The 26,335-nt window shown below is 44.5% G+C and overlaps 3 protein-coding genes across 8 annotated transcripts in view; 2 read left to right on the top strand and 1 right to left on the bottom strand.

The window, feature by feature from the left end:
- The first annotated feature begins 175 nt into the window (after positions 1-175).
- Positions 176-858, top strand: LOC139771807 (large ribosomal subunit protein mL63). The gene is made up of 2 exons (XM_071704872.1): positions 176-366; positions 504-858. The coding sequence occupies exons 1-2, from the start codon at positions 308-310 to the stop codon at positions 766-768; spliced, it is 324 nt and encodes a 107-aa protein (XP_071560973.1). The 5' UTR covers positions 176-307; the 3' UTR covers positions 769-858.
- LOC139771788 (apoptosis-inducing factor 3) lies at positions 848-5,840 on the bottom strand. Of its 4 annotated transcripts, XM_071704852.1 has the most exons (8): positions 5,436-5,473; positions 4,627-4,721; positions 2,917-3,209; positions 2,504-2,840; positions 2,058-2,408; positions 1,774-1,979; positions 1,468-1,684; positions 848-1,328 (listed from the first exon to the last, which is right to left on the bottom strand). In XM_071704852.1, exons 2-8 carry the CDS (start codon positions 4,703-4,705, stop codon positions 1,063-1,065), a joined length of 1,749 nt encoding a protein of 582 aa, XP_071560953.1. In that variant the 5' UTR covers positions 4,706-4,721; positions 5,436-5,473; the 3' UTR covers positions 848-1,062. The 4 variants fall into 4 exon arrangements, with proteins under 4 accessions (XP_071560953.1, XP_071560960.1, XP_071560936.1 ...); XM_071704859.1 differs by lacking the exon at positions 4,627-4,721 and having other exon boundaries at positions 5,436-5,840; XM_071704835.1 differs by lacking the exons at positions 4,627-4,721; positions 5,436-5,473 and adding an exon at positions 3,694-4,512.
- A 3,484-nt stretch (positions 5,841-9,324) lies between these two features.
- Positions 9,325-26,335, top strand: part of LOC139771728 (cell adhesion molecule Dscam2) — a 77,402-nt gene continuing 60,391 nt past the window's right edge. For 2 of the 3 annotated variants that reach the window (XM_071704719.1, XM_071704713.1), the window contains exons 1-2: positions 9,384-9,398; positions 9,730-9,893. In XM_071704719.1, the coding sequence (XP_071560820.1) occupies positions 9,737-9,893 (157 nt within the window). In that variant the 5' untranslated portion in view covers positions 9,384-9,398; positions 9,730-9,736. Of the gene's footprint in view, positions 9,596-9,729; positions 9,894-26,335 lie in introns of all 3 variants that reach the window. The other variant, XM_071704726.1, reaches the window with a different exon arrangement.

Genomic DNA, 26,335 nt, shown 5'->3' with positions numbered 1-26,335 from the left:
TCCTCAGTGATACTAACAGCAACAGATAATTTAGGTAACTGTAAGAGTATTATCTAAAGTAAGTCAGATAAGTCACTGTTTTATCGGTAATGTATTGTCACGTATCAAACGAAAAACATCAAAACGTGGCGTGTCCGTCTCTCCGACATGAGAGGGCAGCAGTGATAACACAATAATCTGCAATAATCCTAACTCTTAACCAAAAAGCATGCTGTGAAAGATAGGAAGATCGTACGTTTCCGGATAACATCAAGATTTATAAATATTTGTGCATTAACAATTTTTTCGGTATAATATCTGATTTACAATGCGGCTTGGGTTGACCCTGTTAGGCTACGTTTGCAGAATACCATATAGATACAGAGGGTGAGTGCTTTTCTTTTCTTTCAGAAAGACGACTAATCATATTTAATTATCGCGTTAAAAACCACGATTTTACATTGCTTCCTTTTCATCACATGGAATTCGTCACGTGTAACTCTGTAAAACTTTGCTTCACGCAGGAAATACCGAAAAGTTAAGAAACCATCTATGCATGATTTGCTTAAGATGAAGCAAGACTTCGAGAGGGAAGAGCAGAATATGTTGATTCTACGGCATCCCTATCTCACGGTTGAACAATCTAGCGGCCACATGAAGGATCTGATTGGAGACAGGAAGGACAACTTTTTAAAGAAGATATATGGTGAAAAAGACGCAAAATTCCAGAGAGAGATCACGATCGCCGAACGTCTGTGCCATATGAGAGTCACAGAAGCGTGGGACTGAGTCTTCCTACTTCCTACAGACATGTGTAATTACGTTTTGTAGATTACTTTAGGTTTTTGGAAATTAAATAAGCGACAAATTCAACAATGACATTTAATTGTCTCTTTTCTTTTTGTGCACAATGCAGAATATACTACATAAAGTATTTCTTAACATAAGGACAGTATCATGAAATATATTACACAAGTTACGTCTAATAAGGTACTAATTGAGAATGTGCAAAGTAAAAGTTGAGACTAATACTGTGACATCGTTGTTCTAAGTCATTAAATTATTTCGTTTGTATAAAATGACTCAAGCTTGCACGTCAATTAGAATGCTTTCTTGAAACCGGGTTGAGACATCCTTTGGCTTATTTTTCATCCAACCAAACGGATCTATATTAATTTCCTCTTCTGTTAGCATCTTTCCCTCGTACAGCATATTCGCAAAATCTGCTGCAACTGGATCAGCACTAACACTACTAATTCCTATTACTTTGCCATCTTTAAGATAGTAAGCGAAGAATTCCAGTTTGTCCAGTGAGCCATGAATCTTTATGCTAGTAGGGTTTCCATGGCCTGAAAATGAAGCGATAAAGATTGTTTAATTGAATTGTTAAATCTTTACGAAATGTGTAATTTATTATACTTTTGAAATACTGTGTTGTGCAAACACAGTATTTCAAAAGTATAATAAATATATTATGTGCAAATTTACCTGCATATCTGTAATTTCTACCCAGTATGTTCGTCCAGAAGAATGGCACAGTCTTCAAAGAAGTTTCTTTACCGCATATGTTTAGAGCCGCAATTTTGCCGTGATAATGAGCTAAAGAATAATGACCTATCGCAGCTAACGTGTCGTCGGATCCATATATCGGCGCATAAGCTATGTCACCTCCGGCATATACATTTTCCACATTCGTTCTTAAATGCTAGAATTCGATTAACATCCAATTATTAAAATGAAGAATGATACATAATTAGAACTGTACATAATTAGTACTGTGTCCAAATGTTATACCTTATTTACTGGTATAGTACCATCGTCCCTCATTTGAACAGAAGATTCTTTCAGCCAGTCGGTATAAAAAGTGGATCCTATTCCAACAATAGCTATATCCGCTGGTAGAATCTGGCCGTCTGTAAGTTCGACCTTAGCCACAACACTTTCTTCACCTTCCTTTGGAATAAATTGCTTGATATTGTTCTGGAAAATGAATTTCACACCTGGGAACATTGATTATTATTACTAATACTAATGCATACCAATATCCTAATTCATACAAGTGTAACTTTATACAATACCTTTTGCCTCGTGCTCTTTTTTAATTCTGCTACCGATGTCCGCGCCGAATATCGCTCTGAGCGGCACGGTATCGCGTCCTATTACCGTGACAGACGCGCATTTGCCGATACAATAAGCCGCGGCTTCCATGCCGATAAAGCCTAATCCTAGGACAACTACATGTTTCTCGGGAGACAGAAGCGCATATACACCTTGCGAATCAGTATAATCTCGTAGAACAAAAATATTCGATAAATTCGCTCCAGGAACATTTGGCATCCTCGGTTTACTGCCTGTGCAAGAAAATAGATAATCGTACTTCAAGTTCTCGTTATTACTCAATTTGACAATATTCTGAGTCGTATCTAGACCTGTAACAGAGTAAAAAATGTAGTACGAAAATGTAATGTAAAATATAGGTAACGCGACTTAAATATATGTTGAACGAGATGCTTATTTCTTGTACCTATCGCTTCTACTCCAAGTTTCGTTTCGATCTTGTGATCATTGTAAAACGAGGCAGGCCGTAACGCCGCCTTCTGAACATCGAAATCCAACACTTTGGACACTTTTATTCGATCGTAGGGTACCGCGTTCTCTCTGCACACCATAACGATGCGTCCTGTAAAGCCTTCCTGTCGCAGACTCTCCGCACAAGTCGCACCCGACGGTCCACCGCCAACTATTACGACCGTTTTCGTATTTTCAGGATCACGTGCAGACATATCCTTCGTGCGTTTGTTAATATCCAGGTCCTTACGTTTGGCTCTTACATGAACAAGACCGGCTTCGTCCACGCGCACCTGTTAAAAGCAGTGCAGTAAAAATAACATGTTAAACAAATATGTAGGAGAGAATCTTGACAAGTTCGTAAATTACCTTGTAGCATGGTAGAGAATCCAAGCCTGGATAATCTTCAATGTCCCCAGTTTTGATGTTAAAACACGCGCCGTGCCACGGACATCTCACCCGTCCTTCTGCTAACGCGCCGGTATGTAGCAGAGCACCGTAATGCGTGCATTTGGTACCAATCGCGTACAATTCTCCCTTTTGTTTCACTAACAAAATTTTTCCCCCGTCCTCTCCAAGCGATAGCTGCTGCATCTCATTTTCGTTGATATCTTCCTGCTTGCACACCACACCCTCGACATAGTCATGTTGTTCTGAAGAGCCTGAGAAAGATGCAAGACAATTTACGATTTAACTATTTATAATAATTATCCGTAGCTTATTACAGACGTGTGTATTGGAGCTTATTATAGACTATTCTTAAAGGTGCGTAGCAACAGGTGACTCACAAGTACAACAACATGGCAATTTATTATATTCGTGCGAGATATTCTCAGCTTTATTGTATTCACTGTAATCCTCTTTAATTTTATTCAACATGATGAAAACGGGTATCTTTAAGAAATTACAAAAGAGTAAACCCCTATAACTCTAAATCGCAATCTAATCATAATTCTGAACCTATCTTGGCATGTATAGATACAAACGTGAAAACACAAAAGTGAATATGTGAATGTGATAAATTGACAATACTATTATGTGTATGTGTGTGTACGTCTAATCTAACGCACGCAATAGATAATTTTACTCTATTCTTTCTTTACGTCTCTATAGCAGCCAGTAAACAATAGAATACTCATGACAAACTGATGGTTTGCGTGCTTGCATGACAGGCGGTACCTCCGATCAATCGCCTCATCAAGTGTCTCCATAACGAAACGAGAATCCTCGTTAACGACGCGTACAACAAACAACTCGCATCGATTACGTAACGCAGCATACAACAAGGAAATCTCGCTGGAGGGGAGCGCGGACGTAAATCCCGGCTGACGTTATCTCGTACGTGGATCGGCAGTCGCACCGGTTATCAGTAATGACTTAACGAATAATGATAACTTTTGCCCGAGGTAGTTGCAGCGAGACGACGACCGTAATAGTCCCGTCGAGGGATAATCCCCGGTGTCGGCGTTATTGCGGCGCATCGGCGCGACTCGAGCGACCGACCGAGTCGTGCGTCGCGCACGTGACATGGAGGTTTGTGCGTCGATGCCGTTGATTGACACTCCAAGGCACGTACGAATGAAATTGCGATGAATATCGATGCGGAGAATAAAATAAAAGCGAAAGCGTCACTTCCAATCTAATTAGCACGAAGGCGAAACGTATTGAATTCGCAAAAAATTACTATTAGCCTGAGAATATCAATATTGATTTACTCTCTGTTCACCCATGTACCGATTGCTATGTTTACTTGTTAAAGCGCGACACGAGTTTTCGCTCTCGCGAATTTTTCTGTCGATAGTCATAAGTCATATCCCGTTCCTTTTAAGCTGTGATGTCAGAAAGTAAGCGTGACTCAATTACAGGCCCGCGTTCGCGGAAATGCGATATACACAATCTGCTCCAGTATAACCTCTACAAAAGAAAGGAGCATACATTTCTATGCGTCACTTAATTTTTTACGTTTGTTCCGACATACACCGGTGGAGGTATTGCCCCCGCAGAGGTGTCCCGTATCTGTGTGTCTTACATTTGTAAGACATTTGCCTGTTTGCCTTATTAAGCGTCACGAGGACGTACCCTGGAAAAGGCGCGAGAACGACATGTTCGTCAAGGCGGCCCACCTCCGTCCGAGCGCGAGTGTCCTGACACACCGCATCGATCCTCGCAAGGCACTGAGAAAGTAAGAAAGAACGTGCCGGCACTATTCGATCGGTGCGTCCGTCCTCGTGCTACATAGCACAAAGCAGAACGAATGTTTCTTAAACCGCTAGTCAGTATATTTAATCGCTTGTAATTATCCCGTCACTCCCGTCGTTAATCGAACGCTTCGGCGTAATATAGCTGATGTGATTCGCCTCTCGCGAAAAAAGCGCGAACAAATTAAAATCTCAAATCTCAAAATTAATCGATCACTGTGCGCGATGAAAGAAAGGAAGAAGAGAGAAAAAAAAAGAAAAAGAAAAAGAAAAAAGAGGAAAAAAGGAAAGTAAAGAATAGAAGAAAAAAAGAAGAATAAGGAGCAAAAGAAGAAAAAATAAAGAAAGAAGAAAAAGCAAAGAAAGGAAAATAAAGAGAAAAGGAAAAAAGAAAATAAGGAGAAGAGAGAGAAGAATAAGAATTAGAAGAAGAAATAAAGGAAGAAGAAAGGAGAAAAACAAGAAAATACAGAAGAAAATGAAAGAAGCGAAGAAGAAGACACACGAAAGCAGTCTTTGATCGCGCGTGTCGTTCCGAATTAATTTGCGACTAGGAGAAATTTTAACACAATGTCAAAATAGCACGATGTGTAAAAAAAATAGAAAACAGCTTTGTTTCAGATTTCACACGAATTTTGCGTGGTTCTCGCACTTCTCTAGTTTCAGTTTTCCTCTTGACGTGGTACACACCTGTTGCGGCGGAGATGTCCTGACTCGAGTCGGCGCTTCTCCGGAAGGCTCTGCAGTTACCCGCGCCCATGCTGCACTTGCTGCAGCCGTGTGCGAACTGTCGAGTGTCGACAAGACTGAGAGCCGAGGGAAAAAAGGCTGCGCGCTTTATGTTTTTTTACGGATCGACCACGAGAGTGTACCGTGCGCGTAGATCCCCTCGTGATCTACAATCGTGCGGGCGTACGCGACCTTGGGACATTCGCGATAGTTAGATTCGCACTCGAAGACTTTCACACATTGCGCGAGATACGCTCCTCGCGCCCGGTTCGCCACCGCCCCTCCGCGATTGGAAAATCGGAACTCTCTCAGCGAAACGGCGATCTCGAAATTCCATTAGGTTCCAAGGAACCGCGGTTAGACGATAAGATTACCGTGACTCATTCCAGTCACGAGTTACGACATACTTATTGTCGGAGGAGAGAGAGAGCGACGAGTACTTATACTCCCGTTCGTGGCTGGACTTGTATAATATGGGGAAGTCGAATCCGCAGGCGCAATGCGAACGTTCTACGAATTGGTTTCGAAGAGGCGCTCAATGTCTCTTGCTAATTACAGACCGTTTTTCTCCTTTTTCGGAGGAGTTCCGTTCGACGTTTCAGAGAGAACCCAGCAAACACCAAGTAACACATACAACTTGCAATTTCCTACTCAAAAATGTAAATGCAATATGTGTAGGAAATTGTAAGTTGCATGTAAGTTGCGTGTTACTTGGTGTTTGTTGGAAATGTATATACAGCATAGAGTAATTTAAATTATTTCTATCGCCTCTAAATGAGCTAAAGCGCTTTGTTGTATCGTGGCCATTGTTGCACGTCCGCCAGTTTTATCGATAATTCAAAGTTAAAAGACGGAGCGTCGAGAGTCGAGATATCGCGATATCACGGCTTGATCATCATAACGAATTTGGAATTTGCGCAGCAAGTGTTTACCGTGCGCTACCGTCCTCTGTGGAAATTTCGCGGAACAGGGTCGGAAACAGGCACGGACGGTAATATGAAGGATGTAGAATAATTCCTGTTGCCGACCGCGATACAGCTCCGCAACGTCGCCGGTTCGGCAATTGTGTTCAAGCTCGTTGGATGTCGCGAGAATTCAGTTTCTCGCGCGGTTTCTTGGTGCCGCGGGGACGACTGGTTCCGCACAGTCGTTTGGGCTTAGCGAACTTACGGACCCGAGCTCTACCGCGGACTCGTACACACATTTACACACGCATACACACATGTACACATACACACACACGACGAACACATTTTTTGCGAGCGATGATTGTATGAACATTCTCAAGTAAGGATAAGAACAAAAAGAATGAGAATGAGAGTAAAAATAGGAATAAGATTAAAAAGGATATCGTGTTTGACGTGGATGAAGCGAGAGTTAGAACTTATTTTTATATTTATATCTCTTATTAAAAGATTTGTTCCCGACTTTTCCGCACGAAAATCTCCGCTTCGCAGTTTTCCCTGCATTTATTTCAAGGAAAATCATCTCTTTATCAGACTCTGATTTTATTGTATTCCCCAAGCTCTTTCCATCTCGCGCGAAAGATTAATGGCGCAAAAACGAATACAAAGTAAGTGAATAATAGGAATAAATGAATTCAGTAATGAGAGCGTGGGGATTGAATATTGAAAAAAAAAAAAACGGGATGTGAAACGGTACACACTATACACATATTTTTTCAAGATATAAATTATATATTTATTTCAGTTTTTTTTACAATTTGCACGAAAACTACTAGGTCGTAAAACGAATGCCATCGAGTGAAGATTAAAACTAACGTTACATGACGTTTTAACACGCGAAGTTGCTCGCGCCGAAATGCAATGCGCTAAGACACGCCATGTGCACATAATCTTAGAAACTCGAATATATTTTTAATAATAGTTAAGAAGCTGCGATCGTCCGCCAGTATCCCGCGAGATGAGATAAGTTTTAAGCACGTTCTTCCAGACCAAGTTTCAGTTTAGGTGTTTTTTTTCCTTGGCTACTATCTGAATTGTTAATTCATGCAGAATAACGAAGACTCGATACATTTTCACCACGTGCGTAAATAGAAATAAGATTGGCTTCTGTGCACCTCGGGTTCTGCAGCCTTTTGTCTAACAAAACCGACTTCGGCGCGATCGAAATCGGCGCGAATCGGAAAAAATCGGTCACGGATCCTCGATCCGCGACGAAAATTAAAAGCGTTCGTTCCGCGGCCGCACCTCGCTCCGAGATCGCATATCAAAGCGAAATGCGTACGCGCGGGTCATAGGTTTCTTGCTCCACGCCAAAAGGCAATTACGTTGCTTCGAAATTAAGAGAAACCGGCGTTTCTTTTCCTTCCGTTTCGCTTCGTAGCGTTTCAATTTCCAGCTGATGACACGGTCGATCTCGCGTGTGTGGCCCTCGCCAACCGGCGAAAAGGGAGAGGACTGCGCGGTGGCTCGCGAGATTTAAATTAGAAACCGTTAAAGCCTTCAAAAGAGACATTCGGTGCATTCAACGATGCATGAAAAACGGAGCAGCGCGCGGCCGGTACACACGCAGCATAGGGGTAGTAAGGGTAAACGGCTACGCTAGCACGGCTATTTAATTTGTGCCTGGCGGCGACGGCAATAGTATAGTGGCGACGGGGCGGGGAAGCGACGGTGGTTGCAGTCCGGGGTGGTGGTGGCGGTGGCGTAAGGTTACGCGGATCTCTCGCTCTTTGAAGTCGGTGGTTGATGGCGGTCGGTCACCCCGCGCTGCACCGCCGCGGCGCCGCTAGCCGGCGATGTGGGCTTGGCGCGTACGCACTGAAGGCAACCCCCCTGCGACGTAGGAGAAACCCCGGGGTCTCCGGGAGAAGCAGAGTTATACCAGGCGTGAGGACGATGGTGGTCTCGCGTGCGAGACTTGAACCGAACCGGATGTACATCATCCCGCGTTCCTTTCAGCATCGCACGTCTTTCTTGGCGTTTCTTCGAAAAGATATCGCATACGTTTTGTTCGCGCTGCACGCGTATTTGCGTGACGTTATTCGGTCGGACACTCGCGGGCTATTTTTCTTTATATTTCTGTAAGAGACGGAATAGAATGTGATAGGATGAAATAGGATAAATTGGGAGACAGGCAATCAGTCATGAAATATCTGTAAATTTTTAATGGTATCTTTTTAGGTGAGGAATTTTACAGTAAAGCGCGATAAATTAGGAGATAAATAAATAAACTTCTCCGTTTTTCCAGTGTGAAATTTTAATTATTTTTCTATGTAAAAATAATCAGGTTCGCGATTTATTTTGTACGTTTGTTATACATATTTTAATTTCGTTGTGTTGTCGTAGTGAAAATAGCCGGACTCGGTCAGCCATCAGATTTCAATAAATCTGACGAATATATGGGTCAGCCGTCAAGTTATCGAAAAGCTTCAGATTTCTTTTTCTTGTCCAAAATATACTTATTACAATCAATTATATCTATAATTATGATAATTTATGATCGACTACGTAACAAAATGATCTTTCTTCGGATTTAAAGCTACTCGTCGTTATTCCGACAATGTACGACGTTAAAGTGATTCGGAAGGAATCAATCGCGACTTATAGTCGCTCTCGTCCACGTGGTGAAACCCTAAAATAACCCCAACTTGGCATCTCGTTTCCGGCGTGGCGTGCAGCGTGATACGGGCATTAGGCTACGTGCAATTTCTTCTGTATCCTCATGACGGAGCGGAGCCCGCCGCGGGCGTAGCGCGTAGGGGATGATGCCGAGCGCGTGCCGAGGGTGGCCGGTCGGCGCCGAGCGCCGTCGAGCGCGTCCGAGGTCGGTCGAATCGCGGAACCGAGGGAACTTAGCGCGCAGCTCGAAGTGCCCCGGTTTAGTCTATCTCCAGGCGCTAGACGCGACGAGTGCCGAGAGGGGTTGCGGCGCACGAGGCAGAGGGTTGCGCGCGTGGTTGTACGTCGTCTCGTTCCTGGTCCTTCCCTTCCCCGCGTAACACACATACACGCACACAATCCGCGCACGTATACACACGCGCACACGCGTAAACACACACACGTCTTTTTTCGGTTCTTCCCTCATACCTATCCGCACTTTTCCGACTTCGCCGCCTCCCTTATGTTTATACCGATACGCAGTCGGAAGCCGAACAGGTGAATACCCCTGACCTCCTCTCCCCCGCGATGAAACGGGAGTGGTAGGATCCTTCTCGTCTTACCCCGTTTAGTCCGTCTACCTGCCATCCGCCTGCCTACCTATCCTCTGATCTCTCGCGAAATTTTCCAAGGAACACGATGACTACGGCACCGCCGGCCGGGATGGATGCAGAGCCGCGGAAGAGACAGTTCGCCGGGCATCGGCCGTGCACGAATCGGTCGGCCCACCACGTGGATCGCGGTCTCGTGCTCTCGTCGCTGGCACCGTTCGCGCTCGTCCTCGTCCTCGCGCTCGGTAAGTAGTTTCTTGACCGTACAACGCGTTGGCCGATTTCCTAAAAAGCTCGATCAATCGTCGAACATCGTGCTCCTGATGATATTACGACGGTAATTGCGGAACCAATTATCGTTCAACAGAAAAATAAACCAGGTCAGAAGAATCCCGAAGGCATTTTATGACTTAAAGAGATTCCTTTCAAATCTTTTGGTTTTCCCAGATAAAAATAAAAAACCGACGTCTAACTTTTTTACGTTTCTGGTATTAATGGTCTTTCGCGTGTCTTTGTAGATTTCTGAACTCCGGAAAAATAGGAAAGATTAATTCACAGACGTTATTCTCTCGTTATACCACTGATTAAATCTGTATTATTATTAACCGTATAATTATTCTTAAAAATAACTGTTACGGTACTTCATTATCACGTTAAGCAAACTGGAATTGCTATTAAGCTTCATGTTAATCATTTGTGAATATAACGGAGCGTGTTGTTTCGACGGATCAAGCAAGCATGGCGTCAGATTACCGTGATTCGTGATTCATAACACGTTTTGTGAGACACATTCCGAGTTACAGTTTTAATAAGACACATGGGACGGCAGTATCACTCGTTTCGTAGTCGTGTTACTTTATAGAATTTTCAACTTTGCAACTTATCGCTAAGATAACGCGCGCGCACACAATCGCTTGCCGTAAACGCGGAAATATGAGAATGTATTTTATTCAAAAAAATATTCGCGGAGTTTATTTTATATTGTTGCGATTTTTTTTGTTCTATATAACTCGCATATTTTTTTTGTGATCTACAACCATCATTTGTACAGTCTCGTTTTTTTGGCATCAAAACGACGACACGCGTTAACCTACTGTCGGGATAGAGTTTCTGAAAACATATAGAAAAATTGATGCAGCGCGATGGAGCGCGGTGCATCCGCGGAAAATTCAATTCCGCCAGAAATATCTTGCACGAAACCAGATATTGATCTTACGGAGCGGAAGATAGCCGCCGCGGGTGATAGCGATCGTGTAAACTGAGTCGCAACGTCGTTTAACAAAGTGGGGACAACAATATTCGCGCTCGTGGATAATCGCGCACCGCAATGTAACGCGAGAATCGCGAGCTGTCGAGAGAACGGCGGAGAGGGCACCGCAACAAAATCCATTTCCGCAATTCTCCCGCTGCCATTGAAGCTCAATATTGTCGGGACTAGAATAACAAGTGTCTTATTACGCGCATCATTGATCGCGAAATCCGTTCGTGAACGATGTCAATGTTTAGTAAAAATCGACAGAAAAATACAAACAAATGGATATATCTGTGCGCTACTATTGTTTCCGAAATTGTTTCCGGAATTGTTTTCAAAATTGAAAACTCTACGGTGAAACTGATAATTTTATTATTTTTGCGTTTCTTGTTAATATTTAACGCAAAACAATGCTATTAACAAGTTAATCGCGTTGTAACGCTAATTTCCCGTCTTTCCCATGATGCAAGAGTAATTTACCATCGATCCGATTAGGAGGCAAGTTAGCCGGGCATGGGGGAGAGAAGAGTAAAGAGCACTTCTGAAATGCATCAGCCATGGAGAGTACTGTCTAACGGCGCTAATCGGTCAAGTGCCGTTGGCTGTCGAGTAATAATTGGCAGAAGCGAATAATCAATTATGTTAACGCGGATATGGCATGCCCTTGTAATTTTACGCGCGTGTATTATCATTACCGTGAAAGCGTTTTAGCGATCGGCGATCGCTCGCGTGTAATCTTCGTCAATATCAATTTTTCCAAGCGGAGCAAGGACGAGAAGAAAATTTTATTATTTCTTGGAAAGGAGAAAGAAAGAGTAGACAAGACAGGTACCGTCATGTACAGGCGCATATACGTATCGTATTTCGCGCAGTGCGCCGCATGAGAAAATTTATGCCGTGTTAAATTTATATATTATATATACATATTACATACATTCCGCGCTCCTTGTCGCGAGTTATACGTTCCGTCTGCGAGTTACACGTCACGAATTTTTGAAATTTCCTGCAATGATCAGTTTTCGCCGAATATTTCGTGTATCGCGCGCTTCCGCGCTCAAACGCGAAACTTATTGAGATCTTAAAGTATTCATGCTTAAAAATAAAACCTCGTAACGCAGCACATGTAATATCTCGGATAAAAAAAGAAAGAAACGTTGGAAAAGAGTCGGGGGAAAAATAATAAGGAATAAATCTCTTGTTGAAATTCAAGCCCCTTTGATTCTTCTTTCTCTCGATGTACCAAATATTTCATGTATTCGTGTGCTCTGCGATAAAAACATAAAATCCCATCTTAAAATATTCATGCTCAAAAATAAAACTTTGCAACGTGATGTACATAATATTTTGGATGAAAAAGATAGAAACGTATAGAATAAAGTCGGGAAAGTAATAAGGACTGAATCTCCCGGATTGGAATTTAATCGAAATTCAAGCCCCTTTGATTCCTCCCCCCTCTCGGTGTACCGGTTTATCCTTATCGGGAGCACGCTGTCGCATAAATCAAAGTGTTTATTCAGTAGCCACGTAGAGAGTCGGGTGGAGAATGCGAGATGGTGGAGCCGTGCTCCTCGCTAATAATCTACGACGTGCCGCTTTTCTGACCCATACTTGATAAATATTGCAGCAGTACACTTTTGCCGTCTCTCTCTTTCCCCCCGTTCGAGATAACCGAGCGAGAAGTCTCGAGGTCGGATGTCCCAGAGGTTTAGCTTTTTAAACTCAACTTGGACATTACTCGGAAATATCCGACGTTCCGCCGGATGTGAGAGAAGGGATAAATAATGGGATTTCGATATTTGAGAAATCTTGGCGAAAAGATGGCCGCTCTCTCTTCCTCGTAACGAGCAGATACGATAGCTTCGTTTCAAACTATATCAAAGTGGCGTACCACAAAAGGTCTTTTTGAAGAGGCGGATTCCCCGGGCGAAGTTTAATCCGTCAATCCGTGAATAAGCTCAAGAGCGGCGTTTAGTTTCTCGATGAAACTTTTACGTAACGTACATTAAATTAGCTCCTGCTCGGATAAGATTATAAGCTATATCGGCGCACAAAGAGGCGCGCACCCGAGGCCTGCCTTTTCCCTCCGCGTCACGTCACCGGCTAAGAAAGATAATTCGACACAATGTTTAATTACGGCGCGTAATTAATGGCGCACCTACGAGAGTGGGTTCGCGCGAACGTCCGACCGCTATCCATTCAACCGCCGAGTAATCCTTCGGACCACAATGGATCTACGACATGGAATGCGCCAAACCGTCGCCTACACGGGTCAATTTATCGTTTCCCTCGGACGGCAGGACAAGACATGCCTTTCGGGATGCCGTAAACGTTTGCCCGTAACGGCGCGGGCAATGATTTTAAATCTCTGAGTCGCTATGTCATGACATTTCGTAGTTTAGAATTCATTCAGTGGACTGAAAAATAGCGCAAAAATTTTTATTGACCAGACGAACGGTATTTTATCAATCCAACTTTATTAATCTATTATTATATTTATTAATATATATTTTGCACTGAATTTTACATGCAATTATTGATAACGTAATAATAGTTTAACAAAAAAATACGCAAATAGATTCATGATCTGCATTGATCAAATTAATCTCAGCCACAATTAATTACGACGATCATTGACCGCTATAAAATGGAGCAATTCGTTTGCATGATGCGAAAGAATTAACGTTGCAAAAGGTTAAATTAATCTATTATTATCTTTATTAATATATATTTTGCACTGCGTTTTACATGCAATTATTGATAACGTAATAAGTAGTTCAAGAAAAAAATACACAAATAGATTCATGATCTGCATTGATCAAATTAATCGCAGCCACAATTAATTACGACGGTCATTGACCGCTATAAAATGGAGCAATTCGTTTGCACGATGCGAAAGAAATTAACGTTGCAAAAGGATAAAAAAATGTTTCAAAGGGAATTAACGTGGTTGGCAAAGGATAAAAAGGGTTTGACAACTTTCTTGGAATCCAATCAGAGAATCACAGGCAACGGATAATCTTAATAATCGATTTCGGTCGGTCTCATAAGCCGAGCGGTTTCAAGAAAGCGAAATGTCGAGTATCACATCGAGGGGATTGGCCAGTGGATAGTCGCCGCGTGTGGTCAGCCGGTTCCATTCCTCCCTCTTCCTATTAATCGGAAAAGTGTACAAAGACCGGCGCACACGGCCGCCTGTTGAATTTGCCTCGGTATATACCTGTCGATACGCGCTGCTTGCTGCCGCGGAGCGCAACGTGGAATTGAAAATAACGCTATCGGAACGCTATATCGGGATGGTATCTAATCGGAAAGCAATTATGAGCCGTTGAGTTTAAGCCGTGGCATACCGTGTACGCCATAGTCATTGCTGTTGTTATAGCTCTGGCGTCATTTTCGATACCACCTCCGGTGCTCCGATTTACGCTAAATTCGTCCGGATAAAATAGAACGCACGAAACGATGAAGACCCTCCCTTTCCCTCCTCCGTCACGGTGACAGCCAGTTTAATTAAATTTCGCGTTTAATAAACTTTTTAACATCCGCGATTTCAAGTTTTTTTTTTAAATTTCTCTCTACGCTGTGCAAAACAGACTATGTATGTGTGTGTGTGTATATATGTGAAAAAATTGAGCTATATGATAAATATATAAGCTGGATGTAGGTACATATTTATATATTAAAATAATTTTTAGAAAAATCTATACATATTATTAATAGATAAAGAGTTAGAAGATAGAATTTTACGAGAATAGAATTGTGACATTAGGTAATCATCGGAATAGAGTATAGAAATTTCTCTGTATTCTTCCGAGCAACGCCGATACGCTCCAGTTCGTCCATTCTCAATTCTTACGCCGCGAAAGCTGGGTAGTAAGTAGCAAGCGGTATTCCGTATTACGCAGAAAAGCACACACAGAGAAATAAAAGAGAAATAGACGGATAAGGGAACGAGGAGGAAGGAAGGGACGTAAGATCGTAGTTCTTGTAATACAGACATCTCTCCTCCGCTTCTCTTTTTCAACCGTAGAAGCGCTCGGCTGTCATCGGCAGTATTTAGTTTAAGGATAGCGGAGCCCGCGGGGAGCCCGCGGTTCCGAGCCCGGCATAAAGATGGAGTTGATAGTGGGTGGATGAAGAAGGAGCTCGATATCGCGCTCGTGGTAGGAAGAGAATGAGCGGAGACGGAGTGGCAAACTTAGAGAGGAGCTTGCAAACGCTCGTCGACTCCGGGTCACCGCCGTCATACCGCCACAATACAACCCTATCAGGCCGCGGCTGAGACCACCCCTAGTGGAGCCTCGCCGGTTTTCATTCTTCTGCATCTACCCTCTTCCCTCCCTCTCCTACCCCCTGCCTTTTGCCCGCCATCGCGACTTCGACCCGCTGCTCGTTTCCAGCGCAGCTCGTTTCCACCGGAGCCTCTCGTTTCTCCGTCTTTTCGCCGGTGCACCGCGGCCTATAACGAGCGGTGCACCCCATCCAAGGCGTTACGCTTCTGCTCTCTTTTCTTTTCCCGCGTCCTCCTCGTCCTCCTTCCTTCTCCCCGGTCCCTCCCCCCCTGCTGTTGCCCTCTCATATCCCATCTTTTATTTCTCGGCGTCCTCCTTCTTGCCGCGCGCTCGCTGGCTTGATCTTCTCTCCTTTCTTTCGCTTCTCCGCCATTTCCTACTCTGAACCATGGGAATAAATGAGGAGCACACGTCAAAGCAAGAAAAAAGTAGACGCCTTTCTTGTTGTAAGCTCGAGCGCACTGGCGCTGGGTTGCCATGTTTTTCTACGGTGCCGTCTTCTTACGATGTAGACGTCTTCGCGGGTGGTTTCGTCCCCCCGCGCGCTCGCTTCATGGTTTCCCAATGAGGGTCTCGCCGAGTCGGTTCGTCGACCGGTCGAGATTAAACGTCTCCGCGGAATGTCAACTCTCGGAAATGAATCTTAAATAATTTGCATTTTTTTTTCGTCGTTGTTAAAAATTCGCGCATGTATTTCGTATATCCGAATTTATAATTGTAGAATAGACTTAACGAAGTCAACGGAACCTGTTACGAGATGTAACGCGCTCGATACAGACGTCTTGTACGTGCAAATGATTAAGGAAGGCACGTCTCGCGAACGCGCGAGATACGTCTCGTTTATCTGTGCTTCGTTTAGTTTCACGTTTTCTGCAAGCGCGAGCGAAATTTTCCGACGTTCCTGCTGAATCGTCCTCCGGTACGAGGATGTCGTCTCTTGGAGCGTTCAATTCCCTACGTGACTGTCGTGCATATCGCGCACTTCTGACGCATGTCCTTGCAGTAGTTTGAGTCGATGATGCAGTCAGACCGTACAACGACGCGAGACGAAACTTCCCATAGTTCTCTATGCAATAGTCGAGATCATAGTTAATACACGGTAACGCGACAAACTCAAATCAGTCAAACGCGTCGCAAAGTTTATAAAGTAGAAGTATGCAATCCGTCGCTATAAATTATTCCACGAATTAATATACGATCTTAAGTCGAGTGCTTATAATTAATTATAAATAGACAGTCTATGCTATATTTCGTTATAATTATATTATCGAAGATCAAAACGTCTGATTAAGATACGCTATATTTTAATTTTTGACTACATTTATTTTATATTGAAATAATATTGAAGATTGTTTATGTATGCAGATATGTATATTATACTGCGTTTAAACTAATATATTAGGCTTCATGGCCCGTTAACAGAAGTTTTTATTCTTTGAGTTTGATTCTTTGTGAGCTAATCTCTTTATATTAGCTAATTATTATTTTTTACAATTATTATCCTAAATAGCAATTCGGTTAAACATATTTCGAGATAGATTTTATTTAGTTATTATCTTGAATACATATATAGCTTATCTTAAGATAATAGAACAAAACGGATGTGTGTGTGAAAAAATATATATAACGTTAACGGCCTGTAATGTAATGTCATAAATATATGACAGACTTTAGAGCTACCTCACGAACTATTTGATCACGTAATGGAATTGATAAAATAAACTCCAAGCGCGAATGAAGATTGTCGATTGTGCGTCCACGGGGGAACGAATGAAGCAGCGGAGTTAGCACGCGCGCTGCGAAGAGCGGTTGCGTAAATAAATTCCAGCTTGAACGGCTTAACGCGTATCGCGCGGCAGCTACGTCTCTGCAGCGGCAGCTTTGTTAAAAGACGTTGCGCCCGAGGGAGTAACCTGAACGAGGTACGGAATGATGAGGAGGAAAATAAGAAAGACCCCGGCTGGCGGATTCCGGCAGCGGCGACAGTGACGGCAGTACCGCACCAGGCACAGTAATAAAACGTGACGGAAAGATGGCGAACAATAATGACGCTGCAGGTAGCTGGCTGGATATCCGCCAGCTAGAATTTTCACGAAGCTAAACGAAGTATATCGGGAAGTTAACGGACGAGCGGAGAGAACGAGGACGAATCGACGAAAGGATAACGCGAATCGTTGGGCGTTAAGCACCTTAAACGTGCGTAAGTGCCGAGTCTTCTTTAAGAACACAACTTCTCTCTCTTTTAGCTCGTTGTTTCTTTCCGTTCACCTAGGTATAATTGAAACGAAAAGAAACAAAAATCGAAGGGCATTCGACGGCGCGTCGTAATGGCTCAGCCGAGCGAGATAAGAAAGGAATACGTGACAGGTATATCGCCGTCGGTATCGGGTACACGCCAATCGAAGCTGAACGCGGCAGATGTATAGGACGTGCGGGAAGGTGAACGCGGGCGAATTACGTACGTGACGCGTGTCGCCGAGCGTAAGATTGATTATCTCCGGTGGTTAACAATTTAACGCGAGGTGAAAATGCCGGCGGCATTTTTCACGGCACGGCGACGCGGCGCCGCCGCGCCGCGGCGGCGCGAAACTGCAAAAGATGCGCGAGTAAGAAAAAGGCGAAGGTGAAGCAGGGAGGAACCGGAGGAAGTAGATCGAAGAAAGCGGATAGAGAATATATAGCGGGGCACACAGAGCGCGCGTTGCACAGCGGCGCGTAACGAGGGTACAACGGAGGAGAGAACAATAAGGGACGGTACCGCGCGCGGGATGTCTGCCAAGTAAAACTCGGCGGAGTATATACGAAGAATAGGGAGCACACCGAAGACAGCCGCCTCCCGTCGCCCTGCCGCCCGATATCCACCGCGTCAGCCCCTTAATCTCTGGCGGTGTGATAACGTCGACGCAGCATTTTGCATGCTAGACTGCTGCCGCATCCATTCTCGTTTCTCTCCTTCCTCTACCCCGGACGGCGGCGTCTATTCGCCTCGCTTTCTCTCTCTCTCTCGCCCTCTCGGCGGCGCGTTTCCAAACGCGTACGCCGGCATCAGCGAGCTCCACCACCATCGCCACCGCAGCCACCGCCACCACCGCCATTGCCGCACTGTCGTACTTGCCGCTGCCGTAATCTACTACCTGCTCAAGCTAGTCTGGCCTGGCTTTATTGCCTATGTAGCGGCTTCCGAGACTGTCGCCAAAGTACGATGTCGCGCGCGCACGCTCGCGAAACTATCGTAGTATCGTATTCTCTCCCAGCATCGTCGATAATCAAACTTCACGGATCGTGATCCATCTATGTATCTTTGTCTTCCACAAAGTGGAGAACACCGGGGTCTAAACTTGAAATGTAAGTTTCCGGTTTCGATGTGTGTGGACGGCCAACGCCGCACACGTACGAAGAATAATTACTCGGCCGTATTAAGGGGATGTCCGTTGGGAGGCACGTTGAGAGTATCATGTTTATGGCCTTCGTGCCGGATCTCGGAAGAAAACGTCCGACCCCGAGGTAACGCACGCATGGTATTGCTCGTAGAAGAGGAACGTCTAATCGTATAAAAGCGGCTGTTTCAATGGGTAAATTACGTTAGCAGTTTGTTCTCGGAGAAACACGATAATATCGTGGACCGCATAATGTAGGAAAGGAAGAAAATAATGCGGGGAAATTAACTAATGGCTCTCTCGCGCGTCGTCCTTTTTCTCCGTTTTCACTTCAAAGCAGCCCCGGGTAACGTCGGGCACGTAAGTCAATTGCCTCGACGTTGCGTAATAATTTCCGCCGAGATCCCTCGCGTGAACGTCGACGTCATCCGCATCCGCATCTCACCTGCGCCGCGCGTCGAGCTCTCGTACAGAATATAGTAAAATAAAATTCAAGAATTGCCCAGTTCCCGGGCGGGTTACAGCGACACGGGCGGTAGAAACGGTGTTAACTGGCTGCGGATGTCGGTGGCGAGAGGAGAGGGAGGTTCCATAGTCACGCATTAGGAGGTCGCTCGCTCTGTTCCGTGGCCCCTCTAGGCTCGTACGTTTCAATTTGTCCCCGGCCTCTGATGTAACCGCGCGGTCTCATTAGTCGACGGGGCGAAGGAACAGGCGATGGCCCCGTCTCTGTTCCACCCCCGGACGCGCGACTCTGTCGCTCAACCGGGACGCGCCATCCCTCGCGCGCCACCCCACACCCTTTCCTCCCGGTCCTCTCTTTCTCTCTTTCTCGCTGTGCCTCTCGCTCTCCACAATCAACCTTACTGCTGCACCACTATTCCCGACCTAACTACCTCTTCGCTCTACGACCACCATCGGCAACGTCACCACCACTACCATCGCCGTCGCCGCCATCGACTACCGCGTCCGCGGGTATCGGTCTATATACCCTTCACGCTCCGATGTAAGGTACGGACAAACAATTACTTGTTCCACCCTCGTAATTGGTATGCCAGGAAAGAAGCCTCTATCCACCTGTCGGCTCCGCCACCTAAGACTCCTCGAGAAACTTTAGTTACTATCCACGGAGAACGGCGGACCCCCTTCCACGACTCCCTCGAAAGCTCCACCGAGCGAAGGAGCTTTCAGAGAATCGAAATTACGTCCCGCCGAATGAAGGAACGAACTCCTTGGCTGGGGCTTCTTACATTTTTACGTCTTATTTTTAGATGTGTCTTTATTTTCCTGGGGTCTCTTTCCCCTCTTTTTTTCTTCTGTCGGGGTTGACGTTTTGCGCAAATAAGGTATCCTTTTATTGACGATGTTTTCGTAATTGCGATTCTCGATATACGAGCACGAAACAGCAATGGTCTGAAATGTATGCCACGCATCATTCGTGAATGATCAGCGTTTCATAACGGGGACAATGCAACAGTTATAACTCGAGTCATAATTATACCGATCGCAATTGCATCTGGGGATAACTACCCTCGCAGTAATTTATTATTGATTCTTATACATATATATATATATATATATATATATATATATATATATATATACATACATGATATTTAACACACACATAAATTATTTTCGCAAATAGGGAGAAGTTTAGAGATACGTTTATATAATTAAGTTACATTTGTTGCAAAATTTTAGGTAAATCAGTCGATGGATAGAATACTCGATTAATTCGACGTTAAACAAACGAACGTAATTACATATCTTGTTGTCTTCACAATGCACAGCTGTAATGCAACACGCAACTGTATAACAGAATATGAAAGCGTCCGTATTCGTATCGTATCAATTCGCGAATGGCAACGCGACTAATACATACAACGCGGTTTAGAGATGATGGTTCCGTCATCAGCGGGTCCTCGCAATATAAGCAATTAAGTGCGTAATTATATGAAACCGCACACGCCTGCGGCAATGGGCACCACAAATTCATTCGACGTGAACCACAAAGCAAATCACTGTCATGCGAAACGCGCGCTGGCAGCCTGTCAAGCGTCGCAGAAAAAGTTTCGCCGAAATGTTAATAGTGGTCGACGTTTTCGTGACGTTTATCAGTTCGCGTCCGCAATGAAATAAGAGTCGGATTATGACGTGGCCGCGGAAACGCGAAAATTTCATTGTCTTTACTTATACGAAATTATAATCAATTACACAGAGAGTTAACTGTCCAGTCGAGGGAAAGGAAAAACGAGAGAGAATTATAAGTCTTTTCGCAGAATATACATATGAATTGTCCAATTCTTAATTAATATTTATTACGTTTAGCGCACAATAGTGGCAGCAACATTACTGTCTTTAATCATTGCTTTTGTATTTAGCTACTTTATACACTTTTTTTCGCGCTTTGCTTCTCCTCTCATTCGTTTTTTCTTATTACGGAGATAAAAGGATTCATTTGACCCGTACATTTGACAATTTTTGCAGTTTAAATATTTTTACCAATTGTTAAAAAATTCTAATAATTCACGTGTTGGTTTTTCCCTTTCCGTCATGGTTTCTCCATCCACGAAAAACTGTTTACAGTAATCGAACGTGTCTGAGACAGATGCACCCGTAGAATATGTTTGCTCTAATAGTACCGGGAACATGGAACGTAATTTTCTCCTCTGTGTACAAGCTCCGTAATACTCGACATTTCCACGGTATCTCTGATCAGGGCCGGCCTCAAAGTTTTCTGACATCAGCGGCTAAATGATACAATGGCAGTAGTAAAACAGTCCGAAATTTTCAAACCTTGTAATATTTTCTTCAAACCTCTATTCGCTTAAATTTAGACATATATCGACAGTAGTTATTTAAAAAATTGTTATATATAATCAAATTAACATTTTAGACGAATAATTAACATTTAATAAAAAAATAATTAAATTATTATAAATAATAATAATTAAATTACAAGAATAATAACATTTTAGATTTTGTGAATTAACGCGAACTATATAAGTTCGTCAGTCAGATACAACTTATACACATTTTAATGAATCTCATAAGATGTGTGCGCATGGAAATCTTTATATCTTGAGGATATGAGAAGCGGAAAAGAGATGCGACACAAAGTTAAAATTATTACAATTTGCTCATAAGGTATTACAATCTAATTGATTTACGAGCAAACGGGATTCTCCTCGTTTACAAATTCCGATCTCTCGCGGTGATGTATTCACCCGCATCGCAGTCGACCCGGCCCTGACTTTGATTCTTGGTCCGTACCCGAGAAACCCGTTTCTACTTCCGCACTCAAATGCACTAGCATGCATACTAGAGAGCAAATATAATTGGAATAAGTGAAATTATGCCCGCCCTCTCATTTTCGCTAATACGATTTTCCGCTTAAGGACGGCGGTCGATCGTTCACGGCGTGTGATGGGATCAGGGGTGGAAAAGGTGTTCAAACAGAAAGCTCTCCGTAGGCGCGAGAGAGGTACGAGGTTTCCGTTTCCGCCGGCAGCAAATGGACATTTACATTTATCGCGAGAAGGGGAGCATCGTGATAGACAAGAATGCCGTCGTTATGGCGGCGCGGCGCGCGGCGGTTCGGCTCAGGCAGCTCCTCCTCGCCAGGCAGATGCGTAAACGAGATAAAAGCATGCAAAAGACGCGGGCCGCGCGGTGCAGCGCGCCGGATACGATGCCGCCTCCGCCCTCGCGCGCGGGCTTTTATCTTTCTTATCCCCCTCTGCGCTCCAGCTATATTCTTTTACAAACTTTAAGAGGTAATTGAACGTCAACAAACTCCGTATTTCAAATTATTCAGCGTAATATATTTCTTTCTCGTCGTGCATTCGCGTTTGCGTTGGCGCGAGTTTATTCGCCGTCTCGCAAATTCCGCGCTTTATTTAACAAGCGGACTCGCGCGTAAATAACACACGAGGTGCTCCTCGCTGCCTAATTTTACGCGAGGAATCTATCTTCATCTAACAATTATCGACAGTTTAAGAAATAACTTTTTTCATCATTATATTGTCCCGCTTATTTCCATTTTTATTATTTTCAAACAAATTAGTTTAATATTTCATCGTGAAAGTCATAAAATTCGAGAAATGATAGAATTCGTCGCTCCCAGGAAAAGTGCTTCGTGACCGATTAGCTCGTCGCTGCTGGAACTTTCGTTGTATTTTTATTTTTTTCGCAAATAGCGCGACGCGGCAGGCTCGCAAAATAGGACACGAACTTTTTTGATTACTTACATTCATCAAGTAGCCGAATACGTTGCGCCAGTCGGGTCGGTAGTGCCTTAACCGTCTTCGATACGCTACCGCCAGTAATGTGATTCTTGAATTATTCATGAGAAATATGAGTGGTACTTAATCGCGCGCCCGCCAACCCCCCGCGCGAACGCGCGCGACGCATCCCGCGCGATGAAAGTGGTAACGGGCAATTAAATTTAAATTTTAAACGCCCGGACTTTATCGTTCGCGATGAATTAATCCGTTTGATACCTATCCGGCGCAGGTCCGGTGCGGCGCGGCGGTTTGTTTTGTTTCGCGGGGACGCGTCGCGTCGTTACAAGCTCGGCGGTATAAAATTCATTCTGATTCATTCCGATTTGAAGCTCGATAACACATCCATTTAGGGGGGGAATTCACGTTTTCACGCGCGCGTTGTTATCCGCGGGGGACGATTGAGGAAAATTGACGATAGCGCTTTTCGCGGGACGATTCCAAATCGACTTCGCGCCGGAAGGTACAAAGGGCGGCGCAGTTCAAAGATCGGATAAGAAAGGCCGGTAATTCGACGAATCCACTGGCACCGAGTCAGCGTACGTTAACAGAGCGGAAGGGCAGAAAGGAACAGGAGAGAGAGAGCGAGAGAGAGAGAACGGCAAAGAGAGTGGTACGAGAGGGCGAGAGACAGGGGGTGAAGGCCGGCGTGGCCGTGGGTCGATTTTACACGAACAACGTACAATCTCTATGCATGAGGCTCACTGGGGCTACCGCTTCCTAAGTACACAGAATACGTATTTGCATTTCGGTCTTTGTACCGGTGTGTCCTGTTAGTGCGCCGTCCCTCTCTCTCTCTCTGCTTGTCACATACTCTCACACACACGCATTCTCTCTCTCTCGCTCTCGCGTGCGCGTTCGCTCTCTTGCTCTTTCCCTTCCTGCTTCTCGCTCGCAGTTCCACCGTGGCTGGCTGGTTGGCTGGCGTTGGCTTTATGTATACGCATATACCCGTTCCGGACCTACACGCATAGCATTAACCGCACTGCGGTTTCCGTGCGAGTCTACAACTATCCCTTCAAGATAGTATTTATAAGCCTCGTATTAAATCATCGTCGAAGACGAGAGAGATACCCGGCGCGACGCACGTCGCGCGGGGATTCTCCCTGACGTTTCACCGCGGACTCTCGTCCGAGAGATGTTCGCGACAAATCGGCCAGCATCCTCCGTAAGAGAGCTCGTAAAACAGCGCTCGGGATATTTTATATCCCGAAGCGGCTGCCACGGATGTTAAATGAAACTTGTTCTCGATAAAATTTGATGCCGCCGACGTGGCAGGGGTGGGGGTGTCGAAAATATGCGGCGTCGGGGAAAACACGGAACATTCGCTTCGATCAACGGATACCTATTGAGATACAGTCGGAAATCGTCGGAATAATTCGCCTTCGAGTCAATGTACTGCGGCGGGAATTTCGAGAATTCGGAGTTACTCGAAAATAGAGTGAGAGATCGGGGCGAGGGTGGGCAAAATCGCGACTGTCAAGCGCGGCGAAATTAACATGGCTTCTTGCCGCGATCTGTGAATGTACATTGTCTGCGAACTTGCTGTACGTAAGTCTGCGCTCGCAGACCTTGGATTAATTCATTGTTCAAAGATCCCCGTCGACCCCCCCCCCCCCGCCCGTCTCTCCGCGAGAGCACACCCATTCCGCAAATGTTCTATCTAGCGATCCTTCAAGCCTGGGCTTCGAAATAACAAAACGAAAACTCCCGGAGAGCGATACGTCGATCGAATCTTGCGCCTCGAGTCTGACAATGAGCCGTGGTTCTGCAAGAGGGTTCCCCTCGAGCTCAAAGAAGCGCGATTTTTCCGAATGTAAAAATTTGCTAACTTAATTTATATGCGAAAAGTACGGAAATGCGCGTATATCTCGCTAAGACGAATTTTATTGCGCGCCTAACAGTAGGATTTTTATTTGACGTATACGGTAGCTTTAGATGAAATCTTCCCTCCTCTCTCTCTCTCTCTCTTTAGAGCCTCAGATTAATTCTCCCTTAAAACGGCCGACTTTACGATCCCGGCTGTCTCGAGCAGTTTCTTTCCGCGGCAGTTCAGTAAGTTGGCCGACCGTTGGCCGTAAAGTATCACCGATTTATGGCCTCGGGTTAGCGAGCCATCTATGCCGAGAAGAAATCAGCTATTCTGCCGATTTCTTCGAACCGATCGCACGTGTATATTGTACATGTACCGTACGTAACGGTGTGCGCGAAATGAAATACGAGTTGCGAGCTACAGCTGCATTTTTGACGTTAAATCGTATCCGTAATTTTCTCGAATCAAGTGCAAGTCGTTGCCGCGGTTGAAAAGGGAGACCATCGCCCGGAAAGGGGGTAACTGAAAATCAGCATGGCCGCTTGGACGTATTTTTTTTCCTTTTTTTTATAACAGAACACCGCGTAGCTTTAATATGCGCGCTTGTTTTTTTCCTTTTTTTTTTGTAGTCGACCGCCCAAAACGTCGTTTAACTCCACGGGCACGAATGTACGTGGCGGATAGGAAAATTGTACGTGGTGGATATATAAAACAAGCAGGCATGACGAATGAAAAGCATCGGACCTGAAAGCGAAGCAATTTTAGGTATTGACCTTTTTGACAATGCGCAAAGAGGAAGTACCTGCTTTCGTGCGTGAAGCGTGGCGTGACGGCCGCGGTGACAATTAAATCCGCCGGGCGCACTTTCGTTTCATTATCCTCCGATCGATATCTCCGGAGCCGAAAAATACGACGTTAATGTCATACGGGATTCGCGGTAAATAGTTGAAACTGTTCCAAGTGCGGATAATCGGAGTACGTAAAGTCGTTTATTTATGCAAAGGTAAAACGGTGATGGTTAACGGCAAAATATTTCATCATGGAATGAACGTAGTTTAATTAACTTTATAGTGATCGCGTTTCAAAAGTATTCGTTCACGGTTACGCCCGGAAAATAATATCGCCCGCGCACGCTTTTATCCCGCTAAAAGTGTTTGCAGTGTTTTTTTTTCCCGAGGTATTTATGTTTTACGCGATACAATTTAAAAATTTGCGAAAGAGCCCGGCGCGCGGGAATCTCGTAATACACATAGAAAGGTCAGAGCGCGGTATATTTAACCACGTTAACGTATCACGATATAATTATTTTCTTTACGCATCAAATATGCAAGCGTGTTTAACGTAATAACGCGAGTCAGTGCGAGCGAATAATGTCCGCTACTTATGTCCGTTTTAAGGCAGCTTTCACGCTCATTATAAGCCGCACGGCCGCAGGGGTGGATCGTAGCGGAACAAAAACCGCATATCTCGCGGAATTAGCGAATTTCCGACCGAAAAATATACCCGCGCGTTCCTTTGAGGCTAAAAAGATACCTCGTATTTACACGGAAAAAAAGAATTTATCAAAATTACGAAACGCTCGCCCGGAGGAATGATGCGAAAGGGGGAATCGGAACCGCAAACGTTGGAAAATTACTGCGTTATTTTTTCACCGAATATCCCTCCGCGTA

This window comes from Temnothorax nylanderi, unplaced genomic scaffold (assembly GCF_030848795.1).
Source record: "Temnothorax nylanderi isolate EJ_2023f unplaced genomic scaffold, tnyl_v1.0 TNYL_tig0003_pilon, whole genome shotgun sequence".
Taxonomy (NCBI): domain Eukaryota; kingdom Metazoa; phylum Arthropoda; class Insecta; order Hymenoptera; family Formicidae; genus Temnothorax; species Temnothorax nylanderi.
Note: the sequence above shows the minus strand (reverse complement) of the source record. Positions and strands in the feature narration are given on the sequence as shown.